The following is a 26732-nucleotide window of genomic DNA, read 5'->3' as shown; positions in this document are numbered from 1 at the left end:
AAAATTGGCCAAAAATTGGCCAAAACTTGAAGCAAAATTGGGGCAAAATTGGATTAAAAATTGGCAAAAAATTGGACCAAAAATTGGCAAAAAAATGGGAATAAAATTGTTTAAAATTGGCCAAAAATTGCCCCAAAATTGACTCAAAATTGGCCAAAAATTGGATCAAAATTGGCCAAAAATTGGACCAAAAATTAGAAAAAAATTGGACCAAAAATTGGACCAAAATTGGACAAAAATTGGACAAAAATTGGACTAAAATTGGCCAAAAATTGGACCAAAAATTGGACTAAAATTGGACTAAAATTGGACTAAAATTGGCCAAAAATTGATCTAAAATTGGAGCAAAATTGCCCAAAAATTGGCCAAAAAATTGGACCAAAAATTGGACTAAAATTGGACAAAAATTGGACTAAAAATTGGACTAAAATTGGACCAAAAATTGGACCAAAAATTGGACCAAAAATTGGACTAAAATTGGACAAAAATTGGACAAAAATTGGACTAAAAATGGGACAAAAATTGGCCAAAAATTTGACCAAAAATTGGCCAAAAATTGGACTAAAATTGAACCAAAGTTGGCCAAAAATTGGACCAAAAATTGGACTAAAAATTGGACCAAAATTGGCCTAAAATTGGCCTAAAATTGGATTAAAAATTGGCCAAAAATTGGACCAAAATTGGACCAAAATTGGATAAAAATTGGACTAAAAATTGGGCAAAAATTGGACCAAAATTGACTTAAAATTGCCATAAAATTGGCCAAAAATTGGACTAAAAATGTCTAAAATTGGCCAAAAATTAGACGAAAATTGGACCAAAATTTCCCCCAAATTTCCCCAAACCCCCCAAATTTCCCCCCAAATTTTAATTTTATTTTTATTTTTCCCCCCCAGGCTCCACGTCGGGCTCCCCCCGCCCCTCCCCCACCCCGGGGTCGCCGCCCCTCCCCCCCCCTGGACCCCCCTACGGGCCCCGAATCTGCGACGGCGACTTCGACACCGTGGCCGTGCTCAGGGGGGAAATGTTCGTCTTCAAGGTGAGAAATTTGGGGGAAAAATTGGGAAAAAATTGGGAAAAAATTGGGAAAAAATTGGGAATTTTTTGAGATTTTTTTTGGAATTTTTTGGATTTTTTTTCATTTTTTTTTCGATTTTTTTTGGCTTTTTTTTTTAATTTTTTTGGATTTTTTTTTGAATTTTTTTGGATTTCTTTTCGATTTTTCTTTAATTTTTTACAATTTTTTTTTTTTTAAATTTTTTGGGGGATTATTTTTGGCTTTTAAAAAATTTTTTTTGGATTTTTTTTTGAAGGTTTTTTTATTTTTCGGGATTTTTAAATTTTTTTTTTTTCGATTTCTTTTTATTTTTGGGGGGAATTCTTTTGGATTTTTTTTTTTTTAATTTTTGGGAATTTTTTTGGTAATCTTTGGGAGTTGTTAAGATTTTTTTTGGAATTTTTTTCTTGAAGTTTTTGTGAATTTTTTCTTGAAAATTATTTTTGGAAGTTTTTTGAGGTGTTTCTTTTTTTTTTTGGAATTATTTTTGATGTTTTTTTTTTTCTTGGAATTTTTTCAGAGGGTTTTTTTTTTTATTTTTTGGTGCATTATTTTGGGATTTGTTTGGAATTTTTTGGGGGAATATTTTTGGGAATTTTTGGGGATGTTTTACGGCCCCGAATCTGCGACGGCGACTTCGACACCGTGGCCGTGCTCCGCGGGGAGATGTTCGTCTTCAAGGTGAGAAATTGGGGGAAAAAATTGGAAAAAATTGGGAAAAAATTGGGAAAAAAATGGGAATTTTTTGAGATTTTTTTGGAATTTTTTTGGATTTTTTTTTCGAAATTTTTTCGAATTTTTTTCCGATTTTTTTCGGAATTTTTTTGGAATTTTTTTGGAATTTTTTTCGATTTTTTTGGGATTATTGGGAATTTTTTTCAGAATTTTTCCCCCATTTTTTCCCCATTTTTCGCCCTTTCTTTTTACCGTTTTCCCACCGTTTTTTCACCGTTTCTCCCAATTTTTTCCCCATTTTTCCCCATTTTCCCTCCATTTCCCCCCATTTTTCCCCATTTTTCTGCCATTTTTTCACCTTTTTTTCCCCCCATTTTTTGCCTATTTTCCCCCATTTTTCTACCATTTTCCCACCGTTTTTTCCTCTGGTTTTTGCCATTTTTCTTCCATTTTTTCCTCATTTTTCCCCAATTTTTTCCCCATTTTTTCCCCATTTCTCGCCCTTTCTTTTTGCCATTTTTTGCTGTTTTTCCACCGTTTTCCACCATTTTTTCACCATTTTTTCCCCGTTTTTCCCCCATTTTTCCCCATTTTCCCCCAATTTTTTCCCCATTTTTTTTCCCATTTTTCACTCTTTCTTTTTGCCGTTTTTCGCCCTTTTTTCCACCGTTTTTTCCCCTTTTTTTTTTTGATTTTTCTGCCATTTTTTTCCCATTATTTTCCCCATTTCCCCATTTTTCCCCCAATTTTTTCCCCATTTCTCCCCATTTTTCTGCCATTTTTTCTCCCATTTTTCCCCCCATTTTCCCCATTTTTCCCCATTTTTCCCCATTTTTCCCCATTTTTCCCCATTTTTTCCCAATTTTTTCCCCATTTTTTATCCCTTTTTTTGTCATTTTTTCACCGTTTTTTCACCGTTTTTCCCCCATTTTTTCCCCATTTTTTCCCCATTTTTCCCTCATTTTTCCCCATTTTTTCCCCATTTTTCTCCCATTTTTTCTCCATTTTTTCCCCATTTTTTGCCCATTTTTCCCCATTTTTTCTCCATTTTTTCCCCATTTTTTCCCCATTTTTTCTCCATTTTTTCCCCATTTTTCCCCAATTTCCCCCCATTTTTCCCCATTTTTTCCCCATTTTTTCCCCATTTTCCCCCTATTTTTCTTCTATATTTTCCCCATTTTTCCCCCATTTTTTGCCATTTTTTATCCCTTTTTTTGTCATTTTTTCGCCGTTTTTTCCCCGTTTTTCGTCATTTTTTCACCGTTTTTTCTCGGATTTTTTTTCCTAATTTCCCCAGAATTTTTTTCCATCATTTCCCATGAATTAATTCCATTTTTCCCCGTCCCAGGAGCGCTGGTTCTGGCGGCTCTTTTTCACCATTTTTTCCCCCATTTTTTCACCAATTTTTTCCCCATTTTTCCCATTTTTTCCCCCATTTTCCCCCAATTTTTTCCCCAATTTTTTCCCCATTTTCCCCCTATTTTTCTTCCATATTTTCTCCATATTTTTCCCATTTTTTCCCCATTTTTTCCCCATTTTTCCCCCATTTTTTGCCATTTTTTATCCCTTTTTTTGTCATTTTTTCGCCGTTTTTTCACCGTTTTTCGTAATTTTTTCGCCGTTTTTTCACCGTTTACCCTCGGATTTTTTTCCCACCATTTTCCCATAAATTAATTTTATTTTCCCCTGTGCCAGGAGCGCTGGTTCTGGCGGCTGCGGGGGGGCCGGGTGATGCCGGGGTACCCCCTCCCCATCGGCCACTTCTGGCCGGGGCTCCCCCCGAGCATCGACGCCGCCTACGAGAGGAGCGATGGGAAATTCGTCTTCTTCAAGGGTGAGAAATTGAAAATATAATGAATTTTATAAGGCTTTTAATTGGGATTTTATTGGGATTTTTTTGGGATTTTTTTGGGAATTTTTTAGGGATTTTTTGGAGAATTTTTAAAATTTTTTAGGGATTTTTTTTTGGGAATTTATTGGGATTTTTTGGGATTTTTTTGGGATTTTATTGGGATTTTTTGGGGGGATTTTTTGGGGATTTTTTTGGTGATTTTTTTGGTGATTTTTTAAGAGATTTTTTTTCAGATTTTTTTAAATTTATTTTATGGGAATTTTTTAGGTATTTCTTGGGGATTTTTTTCAGATTTTTTGGGATTTTTTTTGGTGATTTTTTGGGATTTTTTTGGGATTTTGTTGGGGTTAAATGAAGGTTTAAGGAATTGTTGGGAATTGTTGGGTCGACGCCGCCTACGAGAGGAGCGACGGCAAGTTCGTCTTCTTCAAGGGTGAGAAATTAAAAATTTGGGTGAATTTTAATGGGATTTTAGTGGGATTTAATTAGAATTTAATTGGGATTTTTTCAAAATTTTTTTAAATTTTTTTTTATTATTTAATTGGGATTTAATTGGATTTTTTTGGGGATTTTTTTTTTTAATTTAATTGAAATTTTTTTTGAAATTTTTTTGGGAGGATTTAATTGGAATTTAATTGAATTTTTTGGGATTTAATTGGGAATTTTAGGGGATTTTTTGGGATTTTTTGGGGATTTTTTAGGGATTTTATTGGGGTTTTATTGGGATTTTTTTTTGGAATTTATTGGGATTTTTGGGGGGGATTTTTTGGGGATTTTTTTGGGATTTTTTTGGGGTTTAATTAAGGTTTATTGCGGTTTGTTGGGGATTTGTTGGGGTTTTATTGGGATTTTGGGGTTTATTGGGATTTGTGGGGTCGACGCCGCCTACGAGAGGAGCGACGGCAAATTCGTCTTCTTCAAGGGTGAGAAATTAAAAATATATGGAATTTTAGTGGATTTTATTGAGGTTTTATTGGGATTTTATTGGGATTTTTTGGGGGGTTTTTTTTAAAATTTTTGGGGATTTTTTGGGGATTTTTTGGGATTTTTTTTGGGATTTTTTTGGGGATTTTTTTCAGATTTTTTTCAGATCTTTTTTGGGATTTATTGGGATTTTTTTGGATTTTTTTTCAGATTTTTTTGGGGGATTTATTGGGATTTTTTGAGATTTTTTTTGGGAATTTTTATAGGTTTTATTGGGATTTTATTGGGATTTTTTTGGGATTTTTTTCAGATTTTTTTGGGGGATTTATTGGGATTTTTTAGGGATTTTTTTCAGATTTTTTTTGGGATTTATTGGGATTTTTTTGGATTTTTTTCAGATTTTTTTTGGGGATTTATTGGGACTTTTTTGGATTTTTTTCAGATTTTTTTTGGGATTTATTGGGATTTTTTAGGGATTTTTTTGGGATTTTTTTGGGGATTTATTGGGATTTTTTAGGGATTTTTTTCAGATTTTTTTGGGGATTTATTGGGATTTTTTTCAGATTTTTTTTGGGATTTATTGGGATTTTTTTGGATTTTTTTCAGATTTTTTTTGGGGATTTATTGGGACTTTTTTGGATTTTTTTCAGATTTTTTTTGGGATTTATTGGGATTTTTTAGGGATTTTTTTCAGATTTTTTTTGGGATTTATTGGGATTTTTTAGGGATTTTTTTCAGATTTTTTTGGGGATTTATTGGGATTTTTTTCAGATTTTTTTTGGGATTTATTGGGATTTTTTTGGATTTTTTTCAGATTTTTTTTGGGGATTTATTGGGATTTTTTGAGATTTTTTTTGGGAATTTTTATAGGTTTTATTGGGATTTTATTGGGATTTTTTTGGGATTTTTTTTGGGATTTTTTGGGATTTTTTTTGGTGATTTTTTGGGATTTTTTTTGGTGATTTTTTGGGATTTTTTTGGGATTTTGTTGGGGTTAAATGAAGGTTTAAGGAATTGTTGGGAATTGTTGGGTCGACGCCGCCTACGAGAGGAGCGACGGCAAGTTCGTCTTCTTCAAGGGTGAGGAATTAAAAATTTGGGTGAATTTTAATGGGATTTTAGTGGGATTTAATTAGAATTTAATTGGGATTTTTTCAAAATTTTTTTAAATTTTTTTTTATTATTTAATTGGGATTTAATTGGATTTTTTTGGGGATTTTTTTTTTATTTAATTGAAATTTTTTTTGAATTTTTTTTGGGAGGATTTAATTGGAATTTAATTGAATTTTTTGGGATTTAATTGGGAATTTTAGGGGATTTTTTGGGATTTTTTGGGGATTTTTTAGGGATTTTATTGGGGTTTTATTGGGATTTTTTTTTGGAATTTATTGGGATTTTTGGGGGGGATTTTTTGGGGATTTTTTTGGGATTTTTTTGGGGTTTAATTAAGGTTTATTGCGGTTTGTTGGGGATTTGTTGGGGTTTTATTGGGGTTTGGGGTTTATTGGGATTTGTGGGGTCGACGCCGCCTACGAGAGGAGCGACGGCAAGTTCGTCTTCTTCAAGGGTAAAGAAATTAAAAATATAATGAATTTTAGTGGGATTTTATTGGGATTTTATTGGGATTTTTTGGGGGATTTTTTGGGAATTTTTTGGGGATTTTTTGGGGATTTTTTGGGGATTTTTTGGGGATTTTTTGGGAATTTTTTGGGGATTTTTTAGGGATTTTTTGGGGATTTTTTGGGGATTTTTTGGGATTTTATTGGGATTTTTTGGGGATTTTTTGGGATTTTATTGGGATTTTTTTGGGATTTTTTGGGGATTTTTTAGGGATTTTTTTCAGATTTTTTTCTGGGATTTATTGGGATTTTTTTGGATTTTTTTTTCAGTTTTTTTTGGGATTTATTGGGATTTTTTTGGATTTTTTTTGGGAATTTTTATAGGTTTTATTGGGATTTTATTAGCATTTTTTTGGGATTTTTTTGGGATTTTTTTGGGAATTTTTTGGGGATTTTTTTGGGGATTTTTTGGGGATTTTTTGGGGATTTTTTAGGGATTTATTGGGATTTTTTTGGATTTTTTTCAGGTTTTTTTTGGATTTATTGGGATTTATTGGGATTTTTTTCAAAATTTATTGGGATTTTTTGGGAATTTTTTAGGGATTTTTTTCAGATTTTTTGGGGGATTTTTTGGGATTTTTTTGAGTTTTTTTGGGGGGGATTTTTTAGGAATTTTTTTGGATTTTTAGGGGTTTTTTTGGGGGATTTTTTAGGATTTTTTGGGAATTTTCTGGGGATTTTTTTGGGAATTTATTGGGATTTTTGGGGATTTAATTGGGATTTAATTTGGAATTAATAGGATTTTTTTGAGATTTAATTGGGTTCTTTTGGGGGATTTTATGGGGATTTTTTGGGATTTTTTTGGGATTTTTTTTGGTGATTTTTTGGGATTTTTTTGGGGATTTTTGGGGGGATTTTTTTGCTGTTTTTTTGGGTATTTTTTGGAGGGATTTAATTTGGATTTTTGGGGGGATTTTTGGGGGGATTTTTTTGGAATTTATTGGGATTTTTTGGGGGGATTTTTTAGGGACTTTATTGGGATTTTTTGGGATTTTTTTTTTTGAAAATTTTAAGGGATTTTTTTGGGATTTAATTGGATTTTTTAGGGAATTTTTGAGATTTTATTGGGAAATTTTGGGGGTTTTATTGGGGATTTATTGGAATTTTTGGGGGGGATTTATTGGGATTTTTTTGGGTTTTTTTTGAAAATTTTAAGGGATTTTTGGGGGATTTTTTTGGGATTTTTTTCAGATTTTTTTTTTTTTAATGCGAATTTTTTAAGTATTTTTTTGGGATATTTTAGGAAATTTTTTTTTTATTTTTTGGGGGGATTTTTTTTGGGAATTTATTGGGATTTTTGGGGATTTTTTTGGGATTTTTTGGGATTTTTTTTGAAAATTTTTAAGGGATTTTTTCAAAATTTTTTGGGATTTTTTTGGATTTTTAGGGATTTTTTTTGGGATTTAAGTGGGATTTTTTTGGGAATTTTTTGGGGAATTTTTTTTTTATTTTTTAGGGATTTTTTTCAGATTTTTTTTTTGGGATTTATTGGGATTTATTGGGATTTTTTGAGGAATTTTTTTGGGATTTTTGGGAATTTTTTTTGGAATTTATTGGGGTTTTATCCGGATTTTTTGGTGATTTTTTGAAGATTTTTTGGGATTTTTTTGGGGATTTTTAGGGATTTTATTGGGGTTTTATTGGGATTTTATTGAGATTTTTTTGGTAATTTTTTTGGATTTTTTTTTTATTTTTTTTTGGATTTTTTTTTATTTTTTGAGGGATTTAATTGGATTTTTTTGGGATTTTTTGGGGATTTTTTTTGGGATTTAATTGCAGGGTTTTGGGATTTTGGGGGGAATTTGGGGATTTTTTTTGGGATTTTTTGGGGGATTTTATGAGGATTTTTTTGGGATTTTTGGGGATTTTTTGGGATTTAATTGGATTTTTTTTGGGTGAATTTTGGATGAATTTCAGGGTTAATTTTGGCCATTTTTAGACAAATCTTGGGGTGAATTTGGGCGATTTCGTGTGAATTTTTTGGTGAATTTTTTGATGATTTTGGGTGAATTTTGAGTTGGATTTTTTGGTGATTTTGGGTGAATTTCAGGGTTAATTTTTGGATCAATTTTGGGTGATTTTGGACAAATCTTGGGGCGAATTTTGGGTGATTTTGGCCGATTTTGGGGCCGATTTTTTCGACGACTTTGGGTGAATTTCAGGGTTAATTTTGGGCAATTTTTGGCAAATCTTGGGGTGAATTTTGGGGCAATTTTGGGGTGAATTTTTGCCAATTTTGGGGCGGATTTTTTGGCTGATTTTGGATGAATTTCATTGTTAATTTTGGGTGATTTTGGTCAAATCTTGGGGTGAATTTTGGGGTGAAATTTGGGTGTCTTTGAGTGAATTTTGAGTTGGATTTTTTGGGTGATTTTGGGCCAATTTTGGGGCAGATTTTTTTTTTTGTTGATTTTGGGTGAATTTTGGCATCAATTTGGGACAATTTTGGGCAAATCTTGGGGTGAATTTTGGCAGATTTTGGGTGAATTTTGAGTTGGATTTTTGGCAATTTTGGGTGAATTTTGACATTAATTTTGGGTGACTTTGGGGTGAATTTTGAGTTGGATTTTTGGGCGATTTTGGGTGAATTTCAGGGTTTTTTTGGGCAATTTTAGACAAATCTTGGGGTGAAAATTTGCCCAATTTTGGGACAAATTTCTGAGTTATTTTTTAGTGATTTTTAGACAAATCTTGGGGTGAATTTTGGGCCATTTTGGGTGAATTTTGGGCAGATTTTTGGCTGATTTTGGGTGAATTTCGCCATCAATTTCGGGCAATTTTGGGCAAATCTTGGGGTGAATTTTGGCTGATTTTGGGTGAATTTTGACTTGAATTTTTTTGTAATTTTTGGGTGATTTTTGAGTTGGATTTTTTTGGGTGAATTTTGGGTGAATTTTCAGGGTTAATTTTTGGATCATTTTGGGGCTAATTTTGGGCAAATCTTGGGGTGAATTTTGACCAATTTTGGGGCAAATTTAGGATTTAATTTTGGCCCCTTTTAGACAAATCTTGGGATGAATTTTGGGTGATTTTGTGTGAATTTCAGCTTTAATTTTGAGCAATTTTGGGCAAATCTTGGGGTGAATTTTGGCCCATTTTGAGTGATTTTTGGGGCGGATTTTTTTTGCCAATTTTAGGTGAATTTTAGCTGAATTTGGGCCAATTTTTTTTTAATTTTCCCCATTTTCTCCCGTTCCAGGCTCCCGGCACTGGGTGTTCCAGGAGGGGCTCCTGGCCCCGGGGGGGATTTTGGGGGGGGATTTTTTTGATGATTTTGGGTAAATTTCAGGGTTAATTTTTGGATCATTTTGGGGCATTTTTAGACAAATCTTGGGCTGAATTTTGGCTGATTTTGGGGCAAATTTTAGAGTTAATTTGGGGCAATTTTAGACAAATCTTGGGGTGAATTTTGGCTGATTTTGGGTGAATTTTGAGTGGGATTTTTTGGGTCATTTGGGGTGAAATTGGGTTGGATTTTTTGGGTCATTTTGGGTGAATTTTGGGGCAGATTTTTGGCTGATTTTGGGTGAATTTTGAGTTGGATTTTTGGGCGATTTTGGGTGAATTTCAGGGTTATTTTTGGGCAATTTTAGACAAATCTTGGGGTGAAAATTTGCCCAATTTTGGGACAGATTTCTGAGTTATTTTTTAGTGATTTTTAGACAAATCTTGGGGTGAATTTTGGGTCATTTTGGGCCAATTTTGGGGCAGATTTTTGGCTGATTTCGGGTGAATTTCGCCATCAATTTCGGGCAATTTTGGGCAAATCTTGGGGTGAATTTTGGCTGATTTTGGGTGAATTTTGAGTTGGATTTTTGGGCCATTTTGGGTGATTTTAAGTGAATTTTGGGGTGAATTTTGGGGTGAATTTTCCCCAATTTCCCCCATTTTTTTTCCTCCATCTCAACCCCCCCAAAACCCAATTTTTTTTTTAATTTTTCCCCCTTTTCCCTCATTCCAGGCTCCCGGCACTGGGTGTTCCAGGAGGGGGATTTTGGGGGGGATTTTTGGATGATTTTGGGTGAATTTTGACTTGAATTTTTTTTTGTAATTTTGGGTGATTTTTGAGTTGGATTTTTTGGGTGAATTTTGGGTGAATTTTCAGGGTTAATTTTTGGATCATTTTGGGGCTAATTTTGGGCAAATCTTGGGGTGAATTTTGACCAATTTTGGGGCAAATTTAGGATTTAATTTTGGCCACTTTTAGGCAAATCTTGGGGTGAATTTTGGGTGATTTTGGGTGAATTTCAGCTTTAATCTTGAGCAATTTTGGGCAAATCTTGGGCTGAATTTTGGCCCATTTTGAGTGATTTTTGGGGTGGATTTTTTTGCCAATTTTAGGTGAATTTTAGCTGAATTTGGGCCAATTTTTTTTTTAATTTTTTCCCTAATTCTGCACTTTTTCTCCCCCTTAGGCTCCCGGCACTGGGTGTTCGAGGAGGGGCTCCTGGCCCCGGGGTACCCGCGGCCTTTGGCCGAGCTGGGCCGGGGCGTCCCCGGTGACCGACTGGACGCGGCGCTGCTCTGGCTGCCCAGCGGCCACACCTACCTCTTCCGGGGGGACAAGTGGGTTTACGCACCTGCCAGGACCTTCCTGGAACCTTCTGGGACCTTCTGGAACTTTCTGGGAATTTCTGGGATTTTTCTAGATTTTTCTGGGATTTTTTATTGAATTTCTATGCATCTTTCAGGACCTTTCTGGGCTCTTTTGGGATCTTTATGCACCTTCCAGGACCTGCCTGGGTCCTTCTGGGACCTTCTGGAACTTTCTGGGAATTTCTGGGATTTTTCTGGAATTTTTTCTGTCATTTTTATGCATCTTTCAGGACCTTTTTGGGACCTTTCTGGGCTCTTTTAAGATCTTTACGCACCTTCCAGGATCTTCTGGGATCTTTCGGGACCTTCTGGAACTTTCTGGGACTTTCTGGGAGTTGCTGGGATTTTTCTGGATTTTTCTGGATTTTTTCTGTGATTTTTATGCATCTTCCAGGACCTTTCTGGACTTTTTAGGACCTTTCTAGGCTATTTTTGGGATCTTTCTGTACCTTCCAGGACCTTCTAGAACCTTCCAGGACTTTCTGGGACTTTCTGGGAATTTCTGAGATTTTTCTGGATTTTTCTGGGTTTTTTTCTGTCTTTTTTCAGGGTTTCATATGCATCTTTCAGGACCTTTTTGGGACCTTTCTGGGCTCTTTTGGGACCTTTCAAGACCTTTCTGAACCTTCCAGGACCTGCCTGGACCTTCTGGGACCTTCTGGAACTTTCTGGGAATTTCTGGGAATTTCTGGGATTTTTTTCTGGATTTTTTCGGGATTTTTCTGAGTTTTTTTCTGGATTTTTATGCATCTTTCAGGACCTTCTTGGGACTTCTCTGGGCTCTTTTGGGCACTTTCTGAACCTTCCAGGACCTTCCTGGACCTTTCTGGGACTTTCTGGAACTTTCTGGGAATTTCTGGGAATTTTCCCGAATTTTTCCGGATTTTTTTTCTGGATTTTTATGCATCTTTCAGGACCTTTCTGGGCCCTTTTGGAAACATTCTGCCCCTTTCAGGATCTTCCTGGACCTTCCAGGACCTTCCTGGACCTTCTGGGACCTTTCTCCACCTTTCAGGACCTTCTGGGGATTTTTCCGAATTTTTCTGGATTTTTTTCTGGGATTTTTATGCATCTTCCAGGACCTTTCTGGGCTATTTTGGGACCTTCCAGGACCTTTCTGGGCTCTTTTGGGCTCTTTCTGAACCTTCCAGGACCTTCCTGAACCTTCTGGGACCTTCTGGGACCTTCTGGAACTTTCTGGGAATTTCTGGGATTTTTCTGGATTTTTTTCTGGGATTTTTTCTGGAATTTCTATGTATCTTTCAGGACCTTTCTGAACTCTTTTGGGAACATTCTGCACCTTTCAGGACCTTTCTGGGCTCTTTTGGGATCTTTATGCACCTTCCAGGACCTTCCTGAACCTTCTGGAACTTTCTGGGAATTTCTGGGATTTTTTTCTGGATTTTTTTCCGGATTTTTTTCTGCTTTTTTTCTGGATTTCTATGCATCTTTCAGGACCTTTCTGGACTTTTTAGGACCTTTCTGGGCTCTTTTGGGCTCTTTCTGAACCTTCCAGGACCTTCTGGAACCTTCTGCGACTTTTTGGGATCTTCTGGAACTTTCTGGGAATTTCTGGGAATTTTCTGGGATTTTTTTTTTTTTTTCTGGATTTTTTCTGTCATTTTTATGCATCTTTCAGGACCTTTCTGGGGGCTCTAATTTTTGGGACCTTTTTGGGCTTTTTTGGGACTTTTTTTGGCCCCCAAATCTCCCAAATTTTCCCCAAATTTTCCCAATTTCCTCAGGTATTACCGTTTCAACGAGGCGCTGGGGGCCGTGGACCCCGAGTACCCCAAGAGCATCGAGGTCTGGGGGGTCCCCCCGGGCCCCCGCGGCGCCTTCATGGGCCCCGATGAGGGTGAGAGACCCCCCAAAAACCCCCAAAATTCCCAAATCCCCCAAATTCCAAAAAAATCCCGAAAATTCCAAAAAAAATCCCGAAATTTCCATTAAAAAATCACAAAAATAAAGGAAAAATGGGGGCGGCCGGTAGGGGGCGCTGTCTCTGGGGTTGGGGGCGGGGCCAAAGGGAGGACACGCCCCCAGTATAAACCAGTATAGACCAGTATAAACCAGTATAGACCAGTATAGACCAGTGAGCACAAAGGCCCTCCCAGTTCAGCCCAGTTTGTCCCAGTAACCCCCAAAGCCCCTCCCAGTATAAACCAGTAACTCCCAGTTCATCCCAGTAAGGCCTAAACCCCTCCCAGTTCATCCCAGTCCATCCCAGTTCATCCCAGTTTGTCCCAGTTCATCCCAGTAACCCCCAAACCCCATCCCAGTTCATCCCAGTATAAACCAGTAACCCCCAAATCCCATCCCAGTAACTCCCAGTTCATTCCAGTTCATCCCAGTTCCCTCCCAGTTCATCCCAGTAACCCCAAACTCCACCCCAGTATAAACCAGTAACTCCCAGTCCCTCCCAGTCCCTCCCAGTTCAGCCCAGTTTGTCCCAGTAACCCCCAAATCTCCTCCCAGTATAAACCAGTAACTCCCAGTTCATCCCAGCAAGGCCTAAACCCCCTCCCAGTCCCTCCCAGTAACCCCCGACCAGTATAAACCAGTAACCCCAAACTCCCATCCCAGTAAGAACCAGTAACTCCCAGTCTCTCCCAGTTAATCCCAGTTCCCTCCCAGTCCATCCCAGTTCCTTCCCAGTAACTCCCAGTTCATCCCAGTTGGTCCCAGTCACCCTGAACCCCAAACCAGTATAAACCAGTAACCCCCAAACCCCAAACCAGTAAGAACCAGTAACTCCCAGTTCATCCCAGTAAGGTCTAAACCCCTCCCAGTCCCTCCCAGTCCATCCCAGTCCCTTCCAGTACAAACCAGTATAACCCAGTCACCTCCCAATCCCCTTCCAGTATATCCCAGTATAACCAGTATAACATTAACCCTTTCCTCCCCAGCCCACATCTATTTCTACCACTCCCACTTGTGCCCCAGTATAACCCAGTATAACCCAGTATAACCCAATCCCCTCCCAGTTTGATCCCAGTATATCCCAGTAACTCCAAATCCCATCCCAGTAACTCCCAGTTTGATCCCAGTCCCTCCCAGTCAATCCCAGTATAACCCAGTGTATCCCAGTCCCTCCCAGTCCAAACCAGTATAAACCAGTAACCCCCAAACCCCCTCCCAGTCCCTCCCAGTCCATTCCAGTAACCCCAAATCCCATCCCAGTAACTCCCAGTATGATCCCAGTCCCTTCCAGTACAAACCAGTATAACCCAGTCACCTCCCAATCCCCTCCCAGTTTATTCCAGTCCCTCCCAGTATAACCAGTATAACATTAACCCTTTCCTCCCCAGCCCACACCTATTTCTGCCGCTCCCACCTGTGCCCCAGTATAACCCAGTATATCCCAGTATAACCCAATCCCCTCCCAGTTTGATCCCAGTATATCCCAGTAACCCCAAATCCCATCCCAGTAACTCCCAGTTTGATCTCAGTCCCCTCCCAGTCAATCCCAGTATAACCCAGTGTATCCCAGTCCCTCCCAGTCCAAACCAGTATAAACCAGTAACCCCCAAACCCCCTCCCAGTCCCTCCCAGTCAATCCCAGTATAACCCAGTCACCTCCCAATCCCCTCCCAGTTTATCCCAGTCCCTCCCAGTATAACCAGTATAACCATTAACCCTTTCCTCCCCAGGCCCACACCTATTTCTACCGCTCTCACCTGTGCCCCAGTATAACCCAGTACAAACCAGTATAACCCAGTATAACCCAGTATAACCCAATCCCCTCCCAGTCCATCCCAGTCCATCCCAGTCCCTCCCAGTCCCCTCCCAGTCTGTCCCAGTCCATCCCAGTAACTCCAAATCCCATCCCAGTAACTCCCAGTATGATCCCAGTCCCTCCCAGTCCCTCCCAGTCCCCTCCCAGTCCATCCCAGTATAAACCAGTATAACCCAGCATTAACCCTTTCTCTCCCAGCCCACACTTATTTCTACCGCTCCCACCTCTACTGGAAATTCGACAACTCCGCCCTGCGCGTCCTGCCCGGGTACCCCAAATCCGCGCTCCGTGATTGGCTGGGCTGCGAGGCCCCGCCCACCGCCGCGCCCCCGGACACTGACGTCATCGTTATCGCCCTGGGGGCGGGGCCAGGGGCGGTGGCGGCGCCGCTGGCTCTGCTGGGATTGGCCGGGGCCGTGGTGGGCGTGGCCGCGCTCTGCCGGCGCCGGGGCGGGGCTCACGCTCACCTGCGCAGGTGTCAGAGGTCGCTGCTGCCCAGGGTGTGAGACGGGGGGCGGGGCTAAAGGGGGACACGCCCATTGGGTGTGGGCACACCCCCGGGTCTGCATGGACACGCCCACTTTAAATAGACACGCCCCCTGGACTCACCTGGACACGCCCACTTTAAATAGACACGCCCCCTGGACTCACCTGGACACGCCCACTTTAAATAGACACGCCCACTCAGCATGGACATGGTCCCAAAATTTGCATGGACACGCCCACTTCACCTGGACACGCCCCCCTGGACTCACCTGGACACGCCCACTCAATAGGGACACGCCCACTTTCTATGGACACGCCCCCTAGATTTGCATAGACACGCCCAGTTCACCTGGACAGCCCCTTCCAACTCACCTGGATGGACATGCCCCCTCCTTGGACACGCCCCCCCAGACTCACCTGGACACGCCCCCTGGACTCACCTGGACACTCCCTTGGATTCACATGGACACGCCCACTTTACTTACCTGGACACGCCCCAGAAGACATTTGGACACGCCCACTGGACTCGGACACGCCGTCTTCACTTACCTGGACACGCCTCCAACTCACCTGGACCCAAAGACTCACCTGGCCACGCCCACTTTCTATGGACACACCCCCAGACTCATCTGGACACGCCCACTTGACAAGGACACGCCCCCCCGACTCACCTGGACACGCCCCCGACTTACCTGGACACGCCCACTTTACATGGACACTCCCCTGGACTCACCTGGACACACCCACTTGGACAAACACATGCCCAGACTCACCTGGACACGCCCCAAAATCACTTGGACACGCCCACTTTACATGGACACCCCCCCCTGGACTTACCTGGACACGCCCAATTCACCTGGACACTCCCCCTGGACTTACCTAGACACGCCCACTTTGTATGGACACACCCCCAGACTCACCTGGACACGCCCACTTTGTATGGACACACCCCCAGACTCACCTGGACACGCCCACTTTACATGGACACACCCCCAGACTCACCTGGACACGCCCACTTTGTATGGACACACCCCCAGACTCACCTGCACACGCCCAATTCACCTGGACACACCCCTTGTACTCACCTGGACACCCCCCAAAAGTAACTTGGACACGCCCACTTTGAATAGACACTCCCCCAGACTCACCTGGACACGCCCATTTCTGGATGGGCACGCCCACAGTCTCACCTGACCACGCCCACTTTGCCTCCACACCCCCAAACCGACCAGACCACGCCCCTTTACACGGCCACACCCACTTAGCCACGCCTCCACTCACCTGGCCACGCCCACATCTTTCATTCACCAATGGGCGCTTTGCCCTGTCTTGGCCACGCCCCTTTTCCTTCAGGCCACGCCCTTTTTCTCCATTTTTTGGTGCTGCGGGTCAGGCCCCGCCCCCTTCACTCCTGATTGGCTGGACGGGGCGGGGTTATGCAAATGAGAGCAAAAAAGGGGCGGGGTTTTGCAAATGAGATCAAAAAAGGGGGCGGGGCCCGCGCGGGATTTTTTTTTGTCATTTTTATTTTAATTTTTATTATTTTAAATTTGTTTTTTTTTTTTTAATTTTTTTTTTCGGGGAGGGGGGAGGGGCTGACCCGGGGGTGGGGGAGGGGCGGGGCTCCCCTCCCCCCCTTAAAAAAAATTAAAAAAAATTAATAAAAAAAAAATTTTCCCGCGGGACGGGAGGGGGGGGAGGGGCCAGAGCCAGGCCCCGCCCCCGGGGGGGGAGGGGAGGGAGGGGATTAATTAATTGTGATTAATAAAGGAGAGAAAATCAACTGGTTTGGACTGGTTTGGACTGGTTTATACTGGGAGGGACTGGTTTTACTGGTTTATACTGGTTTATACTGGGAAGGATTGGTTTAGACTGGTTTTACTGGTTTATACTGGGAGGGACTGGTTTGGACTGGGACGGGATCTGGATTAATGGTTTTTATTGGTTTATACTGGTTTATACTGGTTTGTAATGGTTTATACTGGTTTATAATGGGAGGAACTGGTTTATACTGGTCTATACTGTTTTAAACTGGTTTTACTGGTTTATAATGGGAGGGGATTTGGGGTTACTGGTTTATACTGGTTTATACTGGGAGGGACTGGGAGGAGCTGGTTTATACTGGGAGGGGATCTGGATTAATGGTTTTTATTGGTTTATACTGGTTTGGACTGGTTTATACTGGGAAGGACTGGTTTGGACTAGGAGAAACTGGTTTAGACTGGTTTAGACTGGTTTTACTGGTTTATACTGGGAGGGATCAGGGGTTACTGGTTTATAATGGTTTGTACTGGTTTATGCTGGGAAGGACTGGTTTATACTGGTTTATACTGCTTTATACTGGTTTGTAATGGTTTATACTGGTTTATACTGGGAGGGGATCAGGGTTACTGGTTTATACTGGTTTATACTGGTTTATACTGGGAAGGACTGGGACAAACTGGGAGGGGATTTGGGGTCACTGGTTTATACTGGGAGGGAATTCCCATTTAAATCCAGTTCAGTCACATCTTTTTCCACGTCTCATTTGCATAAACCTACATAAATTTGCATATTAATGAGGCGGGCGTGGTCAAAGGTGCTCCCAGTCTCTCCCAGTATAAACCAGTATAAACCAGTATAAACCAGTGCCCTCACAATCCCCTCAAAATCCGCTGTTTTTATTTTTGCTCTAAAATTCGGGTTTTTTCGCCCAAAATTTGGGGGTTTTTTTTGCCCAAAATTCCGAGATTTTCCCCCCAAACTTCCCACTTTAGGAAACCGATCCCCAAATCCCCCAAAACTCCTCCAAAAACCCGCAAAAAAACCCCAAAAATTCCCCCCAAAAATTCCCTGAAATGTCGCGATGTTTTTTTGCCCAAATTTCGCCCTTTTTTTACCCAAAATTCGCCTTTTTTTTACCCAAAATTCGCCTTTTTTCCCCCCTCAAATTTCCCAATTCCGGAAACGGATCCCAAACCCCTCAAATCTCGCCTCAGACTCATGAGGGGAATGATTGACAGCTCGTGCCGCCCATCTATTGGCTGGCAGGGTGGTGATTGACCGCCCACTTAGCGCTCTGATTGGTTCAGAGCATCTTGTAGGCGGGCACGGCGAGCTTTGGTTGATTGACAGCCCAAGCCGCGCTCCTATTGGCTCACACACCCACGTGGTGCGGATTTAACCTTCCTGCCACTGCTTTGATTGACAGCCCAAGCCGCCTTCCTATTGGCTCACACACCCACGTGGGGCGGGCTCAACCTTCCCGCCACGGCTTTGATTGACAGCGCTCCTATTGGCTGGTTTCTTTTCCCGCCTCCGCCGTGATTGACACCTCTCCGCGCTCTCCCATTGGCTCGCTGCTGCTTTCCCCTCCCAGTTCCCTCCCAGTTCAAACCAGTGACCCCGAATCCCCTCCCAGTATAAACCAGTGACCCCGAATCCCCTCCCAGTATAAACCAGTGACCCCAAATCCCCTCCCAGTATAAACCAGTATGGCCCAGTGACCTCCCAGTCCCTCCCAGTTCATCCCAATTCACCCCAGTACAAACCAGTAACCCCCAAACTCCCTCCCAGTATAAACCAGTGACCCCCAGTCCCTCCCTGTTCCCTCCCAGTTCAAACCAGTGACCCCCAGTCCCCTCCCAGTATAAACCAGTATGGCCCAGTGACCTCCCAGTCCATCCCAGTCCCCTCCCAGTTTATCCCAACCCAAACCCTTTAAAAAAAAAAATCACAAAAATTCCAATTTTTTTTTTGTGTGAATTTTTTTTTTTATTTTTTCCGAATCCGGAACAACAACAACAACAAAAAAAAAAAAAAAAGAAAAAAAGAAAAAAAAAGAAAAAAACGAAACGGAAAACCCCCCAAAAAATTTCCCAAAAATTCCCAAAATTTCCCCAAAATTCCAACCCCGGGAGGGGGCGGGGCCAGATCTGAGGCCACGCCCCCCCTTTCCATCACCAGCCAATGAGGAGTAAGGGCGGGAAAATGGAGAGGGGGCGTGGCCTCAGCGCTGACCCCGCCCCCTTTCCCCCACCAGCCAATGAGAAGAAAGGGGCGGGGAAAGGGGGAAAAGGGGCGTGGCCTGAGGGAGGAGGGGGCGGAGCCAAATCTCACCTGGAAAGGAAAAAGGGGCAGAGTTAGAAATGAACTGGTTTATACTGGTTTATACTGGTTTATACTGGGAGGGGTTTGGGGGTTACTGGTTTGTACTGGGAGGGGACTGGGCCATACTGGGATGAACTGGGAGGGGTTTCAGGGTTACTGGTTTATACTGGTTTATACTGGGAGAGGTTTGGATGGCACTGGGAGGTCACTGGGCCGTACTGGTTTATACTGGGAGGGGATTTGGGGTCACTGGTTTGAACTGGGATGAACTGGGATGGACTGGGAATGGGTTTGGGGCTTACTGGTTTATACTGGTCTATACTGGTTTATACTGGGAAGGGTCTGGGAGTTACTGGGATGAACTGGGAGGGAACTGGGATGGACTGGGAAGGGGTTTGGGGGCTTACTGGTCTATACTGGTTTATACTGGGAGGGGTCTGGGTGGGCACTGGGCCATACTGGTTTATACTGGGGTCCACTGGTTTATACTGGGATGAACTGGGATGAACTGGGAGGGGCTCTGGGGGTTACTGGTTTATACTGGGAGGGGTCTGGGCCCTACAGGGATCAACTGGGAGGGAACTGGTTTATACTGGGAGGGGTTTCGGCTTACTGGTCTATACTGGTTTATACTGGGATGGGATTTGGGGGTCACTGGGAGGTCACTGGTCCATACTGGTCTATACTGGTTTATACTGGGAGGCCATTTTTGGGTTACTGGTTTATACTGGGATGAACTGGAAGGGGATTTTGGGGTTACTGGTTTATACTGGTTTATACTGGGAGGGGACTTGAGGGTCCATACTGGTCCATACTGGTCTATACTGGTTTATACTGGTCTATACTGGTCCATACTGGTCTATACTGGTCTATATTGGTCTATACTGGTCTATACTGGTTTATACTGGTCTATACTGGTCTACACTGGTTTATACTGGTTTATACTGGTTTATACTGGTTATACTGGTCTATACTGGTCCATACTGGTCTATACTGGTCTACACTGGTCTATACTGGTCTATACTGGTTTATACTGGTTTATACTGGTTTATACTGGTTATACTGGTCCATACTGGTCTATACTGGTTTATACTGGTTTATACTGGTTATACTGGTCCATACTGGTCTATACTGGTCTATACTGGTTTATACTGGTCTATACTGGTCTATACTGGTCTATACTGGTTTATACTGGTCTATACTGGTCTATACTGGTTTATACTGGTCTATACTGGTCTATACTGGTTTATACTGGTCTATACTGGTCCATACTGGTCTATACTGGTCCATACTGGTCCATACTGGTCTATACTGGTCTATACTGGTCCATACTGGTCTATACTGGTCTATACTGGTCTATACTGGTTTATACTGGTCCGTACTGGTCTATACTGGTCTATACTGGTCTATACTGGTCCATACTGGTCTATACTGGTCTATACTGGTCCAGACTGGTCTATACTGGTCTATACTGGTCTACACTGGTCTATACTGGTCTATACTGGTCTATACTGGTCCATACTGGTCTATACTGGTTTATACTGGTCCAGACTGGTCTATACTGGTCTATACTGGTCTATACTGGTCTATACTGGTTTATACTGGTTTATACTGGTTTATACTGGTTTATACTGGTTTATACTGGTTATACTGGTCTATACTGGTCCATACTGGTTTATACTGGTCCATACTGGGAGGGCTCACATGGTCTGGGGCGAGAAGAGCCCCGAGAGCGTCAAACACTGCGAGGCCAAATTCAGCGCCGGGCTCAGGGCTGGGGAGGGGAGAAAAAAAATACAAAATTTGGGACCCAAATTTGACAAAATTATCACAAAATTATCAGAAAATTCATAAATTTTCTCGATTTTAAAAATTCGCGTTTTTTTCCCCCGAATTTGCGCGAAAAACGGCCTCAAAATGGCCCAAAAATGACCCAAAAAATGATAAAAAATTCACAAATTTTTCCCCCAAAATTCCCATTTTTTTTTCCCCCAAATGTTCCCCAAAATTTTCCCAAAAATTCCCATTAAAATGGCCCAAAAATGAACCAAAAATCCCCAAATTTTTCCCCCAAATCCTCCAAAATATCCCCAAATTCCCTCAAATCTCCCCCAAAAAAATCCCTTCAGGACTCCCCAAATCCTCCCCAAAACCCTCAAATTTCCCCCAAATTACCCAAAAATCCCCCCAAAATCCCCAAATTCCTCCCCAAACCCCCCCCAAATTTTCCCCAAAATCCCCAAAATTCTCTCCAAATCCTCCCAAAATCCCAATTTTCCCCCCAAAATCCCCCCAAATTGACCCAAAATTCCCAAAACTTTTCACAAGTCCCCCAAATCCTCAAATTTGTCCCAAAATCCCCAAATTTTCCCCCAATCCCTCCAAAAATCCCCCAAAATCTCTCAAAATTCCTCCCAAAATTCCCCAAAATCTTCCAAATTTCCCCAATTTTTCCCAAAATTCCCAATTTTTCCCCAAAAAACCCCCCAAAATTCTCCCAATTCCTTTGAAAATCCCCCAAATTTCCCCCCAAAATCTCCAAATTTTCCCCCCAAATCCCCCCAAAATTGACCGAAAATCTCCAAATTTTTCCCAAAATCCCCCAAACCACCAAAATTCCCAAATTTGTCCCAAATTTGTTTGGACAAATTTGTCCAAACTCCCCCCAAAATCTTCCAAATTTCCCCCTAAATTCTCTTCAAAAATCCCTTTAAAATTCTCCCAAAAATCTCCAAATTTTCCCCAAAATCCCCCAAATTTTTCCCAAAATTCCCCAAAATTTCCCTCCAAAATTCTCAATTTTCCCCCAAAAAACCCCCCCAAAATCTCCCGAATTTCCCCCAAAATCCCCCAAATTTTCCCCAAATCCCCCAAAATCCCCCAAATTTTCCCCAAATTCCCCCAAACCCCCCAAAATTCTCTCCAAAAATTCCTTTAAAATCCCCCAAAATCCCAAATTTCCCCCAAAATCCCCCAAATTTGCCCCAAAATCCCCCAAATTTTTCCCAAAATTCCCCAAATTTTTCTCAAATTCCCCCAAAATTCCCAAATTTTTCCCAAATTTCCCCCAAATTCCCAAAACCCCCCTAAATTCTCTTCAAAAATCCCTTTAAAATCCCCCGAAACTCCAAATTTTCCCCCAACCCCCCCCAAAATTGACCCAAAATCCCCCAAATTTACCCCAAAATCCCCAAAATTTTTTCCCAAATCCCCCAAAATTCCCATTATTGTTCCAAATTTCCCCAAATCCCCCCAAAATCCCCCAAATTTTTCCCAAAATTCCCAATTTTCCCCCAAAATCCCCTCCAAAAATCCCTTTAAAATTCCCCCAAAAATCTCCAAATTTTCCCCCCAAAACTGACCGAAAATCCCCCAAAATTTTCCCCAAATCCTCCCAAAATTCCCCCCAAACCACCCAAAATCCCCAAATTTCCCCCAAATTTCCCCAAATTCCTCCAAAATTCTCTCCAAAAATCCCTTTTAAATTCCCCAAAAAATCTCCAATTTTTCCCCAAAATCCCTCAAATTTTTCCCAAAATCCCCCAAATTTGCCCCAAATTTTCCCAAAATCCCCCCAATTTTTCCCAAATTCTTCCAAATTCCCCCAAAATCTCCAAATTTCCCCCAAAATTCCCCCAAAATCCTCCCAAAATCCCCCAAATTTTTCCCAATTTTTCCCCAAAATCCCCCAAATTTGCCCCAAAATCCCCCAAATTTTTCCCAAATTCCCCCAAAATTCCCAAATTTTCCCCAAACTCCCCAAAAATTCCCCCAAATTCCCCAAATTCCCCCAAAATCCCCCAAATTCACCAAAAAATTCCCCCAAATTCCCCCAATTCCCCCAAAATCCCCCCAAATTCCCCCTCAAATCCCTTTAAAATCCCCCCAAACTCCCCAAAATTCCCCAAATTTCTCTCCAAAATTTCCTCCAAAAATCCCCCAAATTTTTCCCAAAATTCCCAATTTTTTTGCCAAAAAAAACCCTCCAAAATCCCCCCAAATCCTCCCAAAATCCCCCAAATCCTCCCAAAATCCCTCAAAATTTTCCCAAATTTCCCCAAATTTTCCCCAATTCCCCGAAAATCCCCAAATTGCCCCAAATTTTGGATTTTTACCTGTGAGGGCGGCGGGGTTGAGCCCCCCCAGGGGGTTCAGGGCCCCGTTGAGCTGCTGCAGCGCGGCCTGGGCGGGGGCGGGGAGCTGCAGACCCGTCCCTGGGACACGGAAAACGACAAAAATCACCCCAAAATCAGAGTCAGGGACCCAAAAAACCCCAAAAAACCCCCAAAACCAGCCCCAGAAACCCAAAAAACACCAAAATATGCCCAAAAAACCCCCAAAACCCACCAAAATACACCCAAAATCCACAAAAAAACACCCAAAAATGACAAAATTCAGCCAAAAATTGGAGTCAGGGACCCAAAAAACCCCAAATCAGCCCCAAAAAACCCAAAAAACAGCCCCAGAAACACCAAAAATGACAAAATTCAGCCCAAAATCAGAGTCAGGGACCCAAAACCCCAAAAAACCCCCATAAAACCTAAAAAAAATCCAAAATAGACCAAAAAACCCCAAAAAACCACCCAAAAATGGCAAAATTCAGCCCAAAATCAGAGTCAGGGACCCCAAAAACCCCAAAAAACACCCCCAGAAACCAAAAAAAAACCCCAAAAAAGGTAAAAATCGGCCCCAAAATGGCAAAATTCAGCCAAAAATTGGAGTCAGGGACCCCAAAAACCCCAAAAAATCCCCCTGGAAACCCAAAAAATCCCCAAAATTCAGCCCAAAAACCCCAAAAATGGCAAAAAACCCCCAAAACCAGCCCCAGAAACACCAAAATCACCCAAAAAATGGGAAAAATCAACCAAAAAATGCCAAAATTTAACCAAAAAATGACAAAATTCAGCCCAAAATCAGAGTCAGGGACCCCAAAAACCCCAAAAAACCCCCAAAACCACCCCCAGAAACCCAAAAAACACCAAAATATGCCCCAAAAAACCCCAAAAAACATAAAAAATCACCCCAAAATGACAAAATTCAGCCAAAAATTGGAGTCAGGGACCCAAAAAACCCCAAAAAATCCCCCTGGAAACCCAAAAAATCCCCAAAATTCAGCCCAAAAACCCCAAAAATGGCAAAAAACCCCCAAAACCAGCCCCAGAAACACCAAAATCACCCAAAAAACGGGAAAAATCAACCAAAAAATGCCAAAATTGATCCAAAAAATGACAAAATTCAGCCCAAAATCAGAGTCAGGGACCCAAAAACCCCAAAAAATCCCCATAAAACCTAAAAAAATCCAAAATATACCCAAAAAACCCCAAAAAACCACCCAAAAATGGCAAAATTCAGCCCAAAATCGGCGCCAGGGACCCAAAAAACCCCAAAAAACCCCCAAAACCAGCCCCAGAAACCCAAAAAACACCAAAATATGCCCCAAAAACCCCCAAAAAACCTAAAAAAATCCAAAATATACCCCAAAAAAACCCAAAAAAACCCCCAAAAATGACAAAATTCAGCCCAAAATCAGAGTCAGGGACCCCAAAAACCCCAAAAACCCCCATAAAACCTAAAAAAATCCAAAATATGCCCAAAAACCACCAAAAAATCACCCAAAAATGACAAAATTCAGCCCAAAAACCCCAAAAATGGCAAAAAAACCCCCAAAACCAGCCCCAGAAACACCAAAATCACCCAAAAAATGGGAAAAATCAACCAAAAAATGCCAAAATTGATCCAAAAAATGACAAAATTCAGCCCAAAATCAGAGTCAGGGACCCAAAACCCGAAAAAACCCCCATAAAACCTAAAAAAATCCAAAATACGCCCAAAAAAACCCCAAAAATCACCCAAAAATGGCAAAATTCAGCCCAAAATCAGAGTCAGGGACCCCAAAAACCCCAAAAAACACCCCCAGAAACCCAAAAAACACCAAAATATGCCCAAAAAACCCCCAAAAACATAAAAAATCACCCAAAAATGGCAAAATTCAGCCCAAAATCAGAGTCAGGGACCCAAAAACCCCAAATCAGCCCAAAAAAACCCAAAAAACAGCCCCAGAAACACCAAAAATGACAAAATTCAGCCCAAAATCAGAGTCAGGGACCCAAAAAACCCCAAAAAACACCCCCAGAAACCCAAAAAACCCCCAAAAAAGGTAAAAATCGGCCCCAAAATGACAAAATTCACCCAAAATCAGAGTCAGGGACCCAAAAAACCCCAAAAAATCCCCCTGGAAACCCAAAAAATGCCCAAAATTCAGCCCAAAAACCCCAAAAATGGCAAAAAACCCCCCAAAACCAGCCCCAGAAACACCAAAATCACCCAAAAATGACAAAATTCAGCCCAAAATCAGAGTCAGGGACCCAAAAAACCCCAAAAAATCCCCCTGGAAACCCAAAAAAACCCCAAAATTCAGCCCAAAAACCCCAAAAACGGCAAAAAAACCCCAAAACCAGCCCCAGAAACACCAAAATCACCCAAAAAATGGGAAAAATCAACCAAAAAATGACAAAATTTAACCAAAAAATGACAAAATTCAGCCCAAAATCAGAGTCAGAAACACCCAGAGCCGCAAACCCGTCCCTGGGACACCAAAAATGACCAAAAAATGACATTTTTATCGGTTTTTTTCTTAGTTTTCCTATTTTTCCCATTTTTTTCAAATTTTTTTTCCATTTTTCCCCCATTTTTTCTCATTTTTTTCAAATTTTTTTTCCCCATTTTTCCCCCCATTTTTTCCCCATTTTTTCCTCATTTTTTCCCATTTTTTTTCAATTTTTTCCCCAAATTTTCCCCATTTTTTCCCCCATTTTTTTCATTTTTTTCCTCATTTTTTTTTCATTTTTTCCCCCCATTTTTTCCCATTTTTTTGCCAATTTTCCCCTATTTTTTTTCAAATTTTTCCCCCATTTTTTTTCCCATTTTTTCCTGATTTGTCTCAATTTTTTTTCCCATTTTTCCCCTCATTTTTTCCTACTTTTTTCACCATTTTTTCCCCATTTTTTTGGCCAATTTTCCCCCATTTTTTCCCCAATTTTTCCTCATTTTTTTCCAAATTCTTCCCCCATTTTTTTCCAATTTTTCCCCATTTTTTCCCCATTTTTTCCTTATTTTTTCCCCCATTTTTCCCATATTTTCAGTTTTTTTCCTCTCTCTTCCTTTTTCCCCATTTTTTCTAATTTTTCTTAATTTTTTCCCATTTTTTCCCATTTTCTCCCATTTTTTCCAGGTTTTTTTTCCCATTTTTTTGCGTCTTTTCGTGGTTTCGCTTTTCCCCGTTTTTTGCCCGTTTTTCCTCATTTTTCACCCAAATTTCTTCGGGTTTTTTTTGCTCTTCCCCTCCCAGACGCCTCCAAGTAAAGAAATCTCTCCCAAACCCTCATTTCCCACCCAAATTTTGCCATTTTTTCCCCATTTTTCCCCCTAAAATCCCCATTTTTTCCCCATTTTTCCTCATTTTTTCACCAAATTTTTTACCATTTTTTCCCCCATTTTTTCCCAATTTTCCCCCATTTTTTCCCCATTTTTTTTGCCAATTTTCCCCCATTTTTTTCCTCATTTTTTCCCATTTTTTCCAGTTTTTTTTTCCAATTTTTCACCGTTTCTTCGCGTCTTTCGCGATTTCCCGTTTTCCCTTTTTTCCCCATTTTTTCCCCATTTTTCACCCAATTTTCTTTGGGTTTTTTTTTGTTC

At 41.2% G+C, this 26732-nt stretch overlaps 2 protein-coding genes across 4 annotated transcripts in view; one reads left to right on the top strand and one right to left on the bottom strand.

The window, feature by feature from the left end:
- The window catches only part of MMP14 (matrix metallopeptidase 14), a gene marked incomplete at both ends in the record, with an annotated part of 29446 nt that extends 14478 nt beyond the window's left edge, over nt 1-14968 (top strand). Inside the window, 5 exons of the mRNA XM_083882169.1 lie at nt 966-1039; nt 3428-3566; nt 10543-10693; nt 12469-12581; nt 14661-14968. Of these exons, the coding sequence (XP_083738295.1) occupies nt 966-1039; nt 3428-3566; nt 10543-10693; nt 12469-12581; nt 14661-14968 (785 nt within the window). The remainder of the gene's footprint in view (nt 1-965; nt 1040-3427; nt 3567-10542; nt 10694-12468; nt 12582-14660) is intronic.
- A 3960-nt stretch (nt 14969-18928) lies between these two features.
- RBM23 (RNA binding motif protein 23) overlaps nt 18929-26732 on the bottom strand; it is a 44437-nt gene continuing 36633 nt past the window's right edge. Inside the window, exons 14-16 of one of the 3 annotated variants that reach the window (XM_083882187.1) lie at nt 23153-23251; nt 20709-20811; nt 18929-19046 (exon numbers count right to left, since the gene is read on the bottom strand). In XM_083882187.1, coding sequence (XP_083738313.1) covers nt 20738-20811; nt 23153-23251 — 173 coding nt within the window. In that variant the 3' untranslated portion in view covers nt 18929-19046; nt 20709-20737. The remainder of the gene's footprint in view (nt 19047-20708; nt 20812-23152; nt 23252-26732) is intronic. The other 2 variants (XM_083882188.1, XM_083882189.1) reach the window with 2 other exon arrangements.

This window comes from Zosterops lateralis (assembly GCF_965231275.1).
Source record: "Zosterops lateralis genome assembly, chromosome: 38".
Classification (NCBI taxonomy): domain Eukaryota; kingdom Metazoa; phylum Chordata; class Aves; order Passeriformes; family Zosteropidae; genus Zosterops; species Zosterops lateralis.
This window is presented reverse-complemented; position numbering and strand designations above follow the sequence as displayed.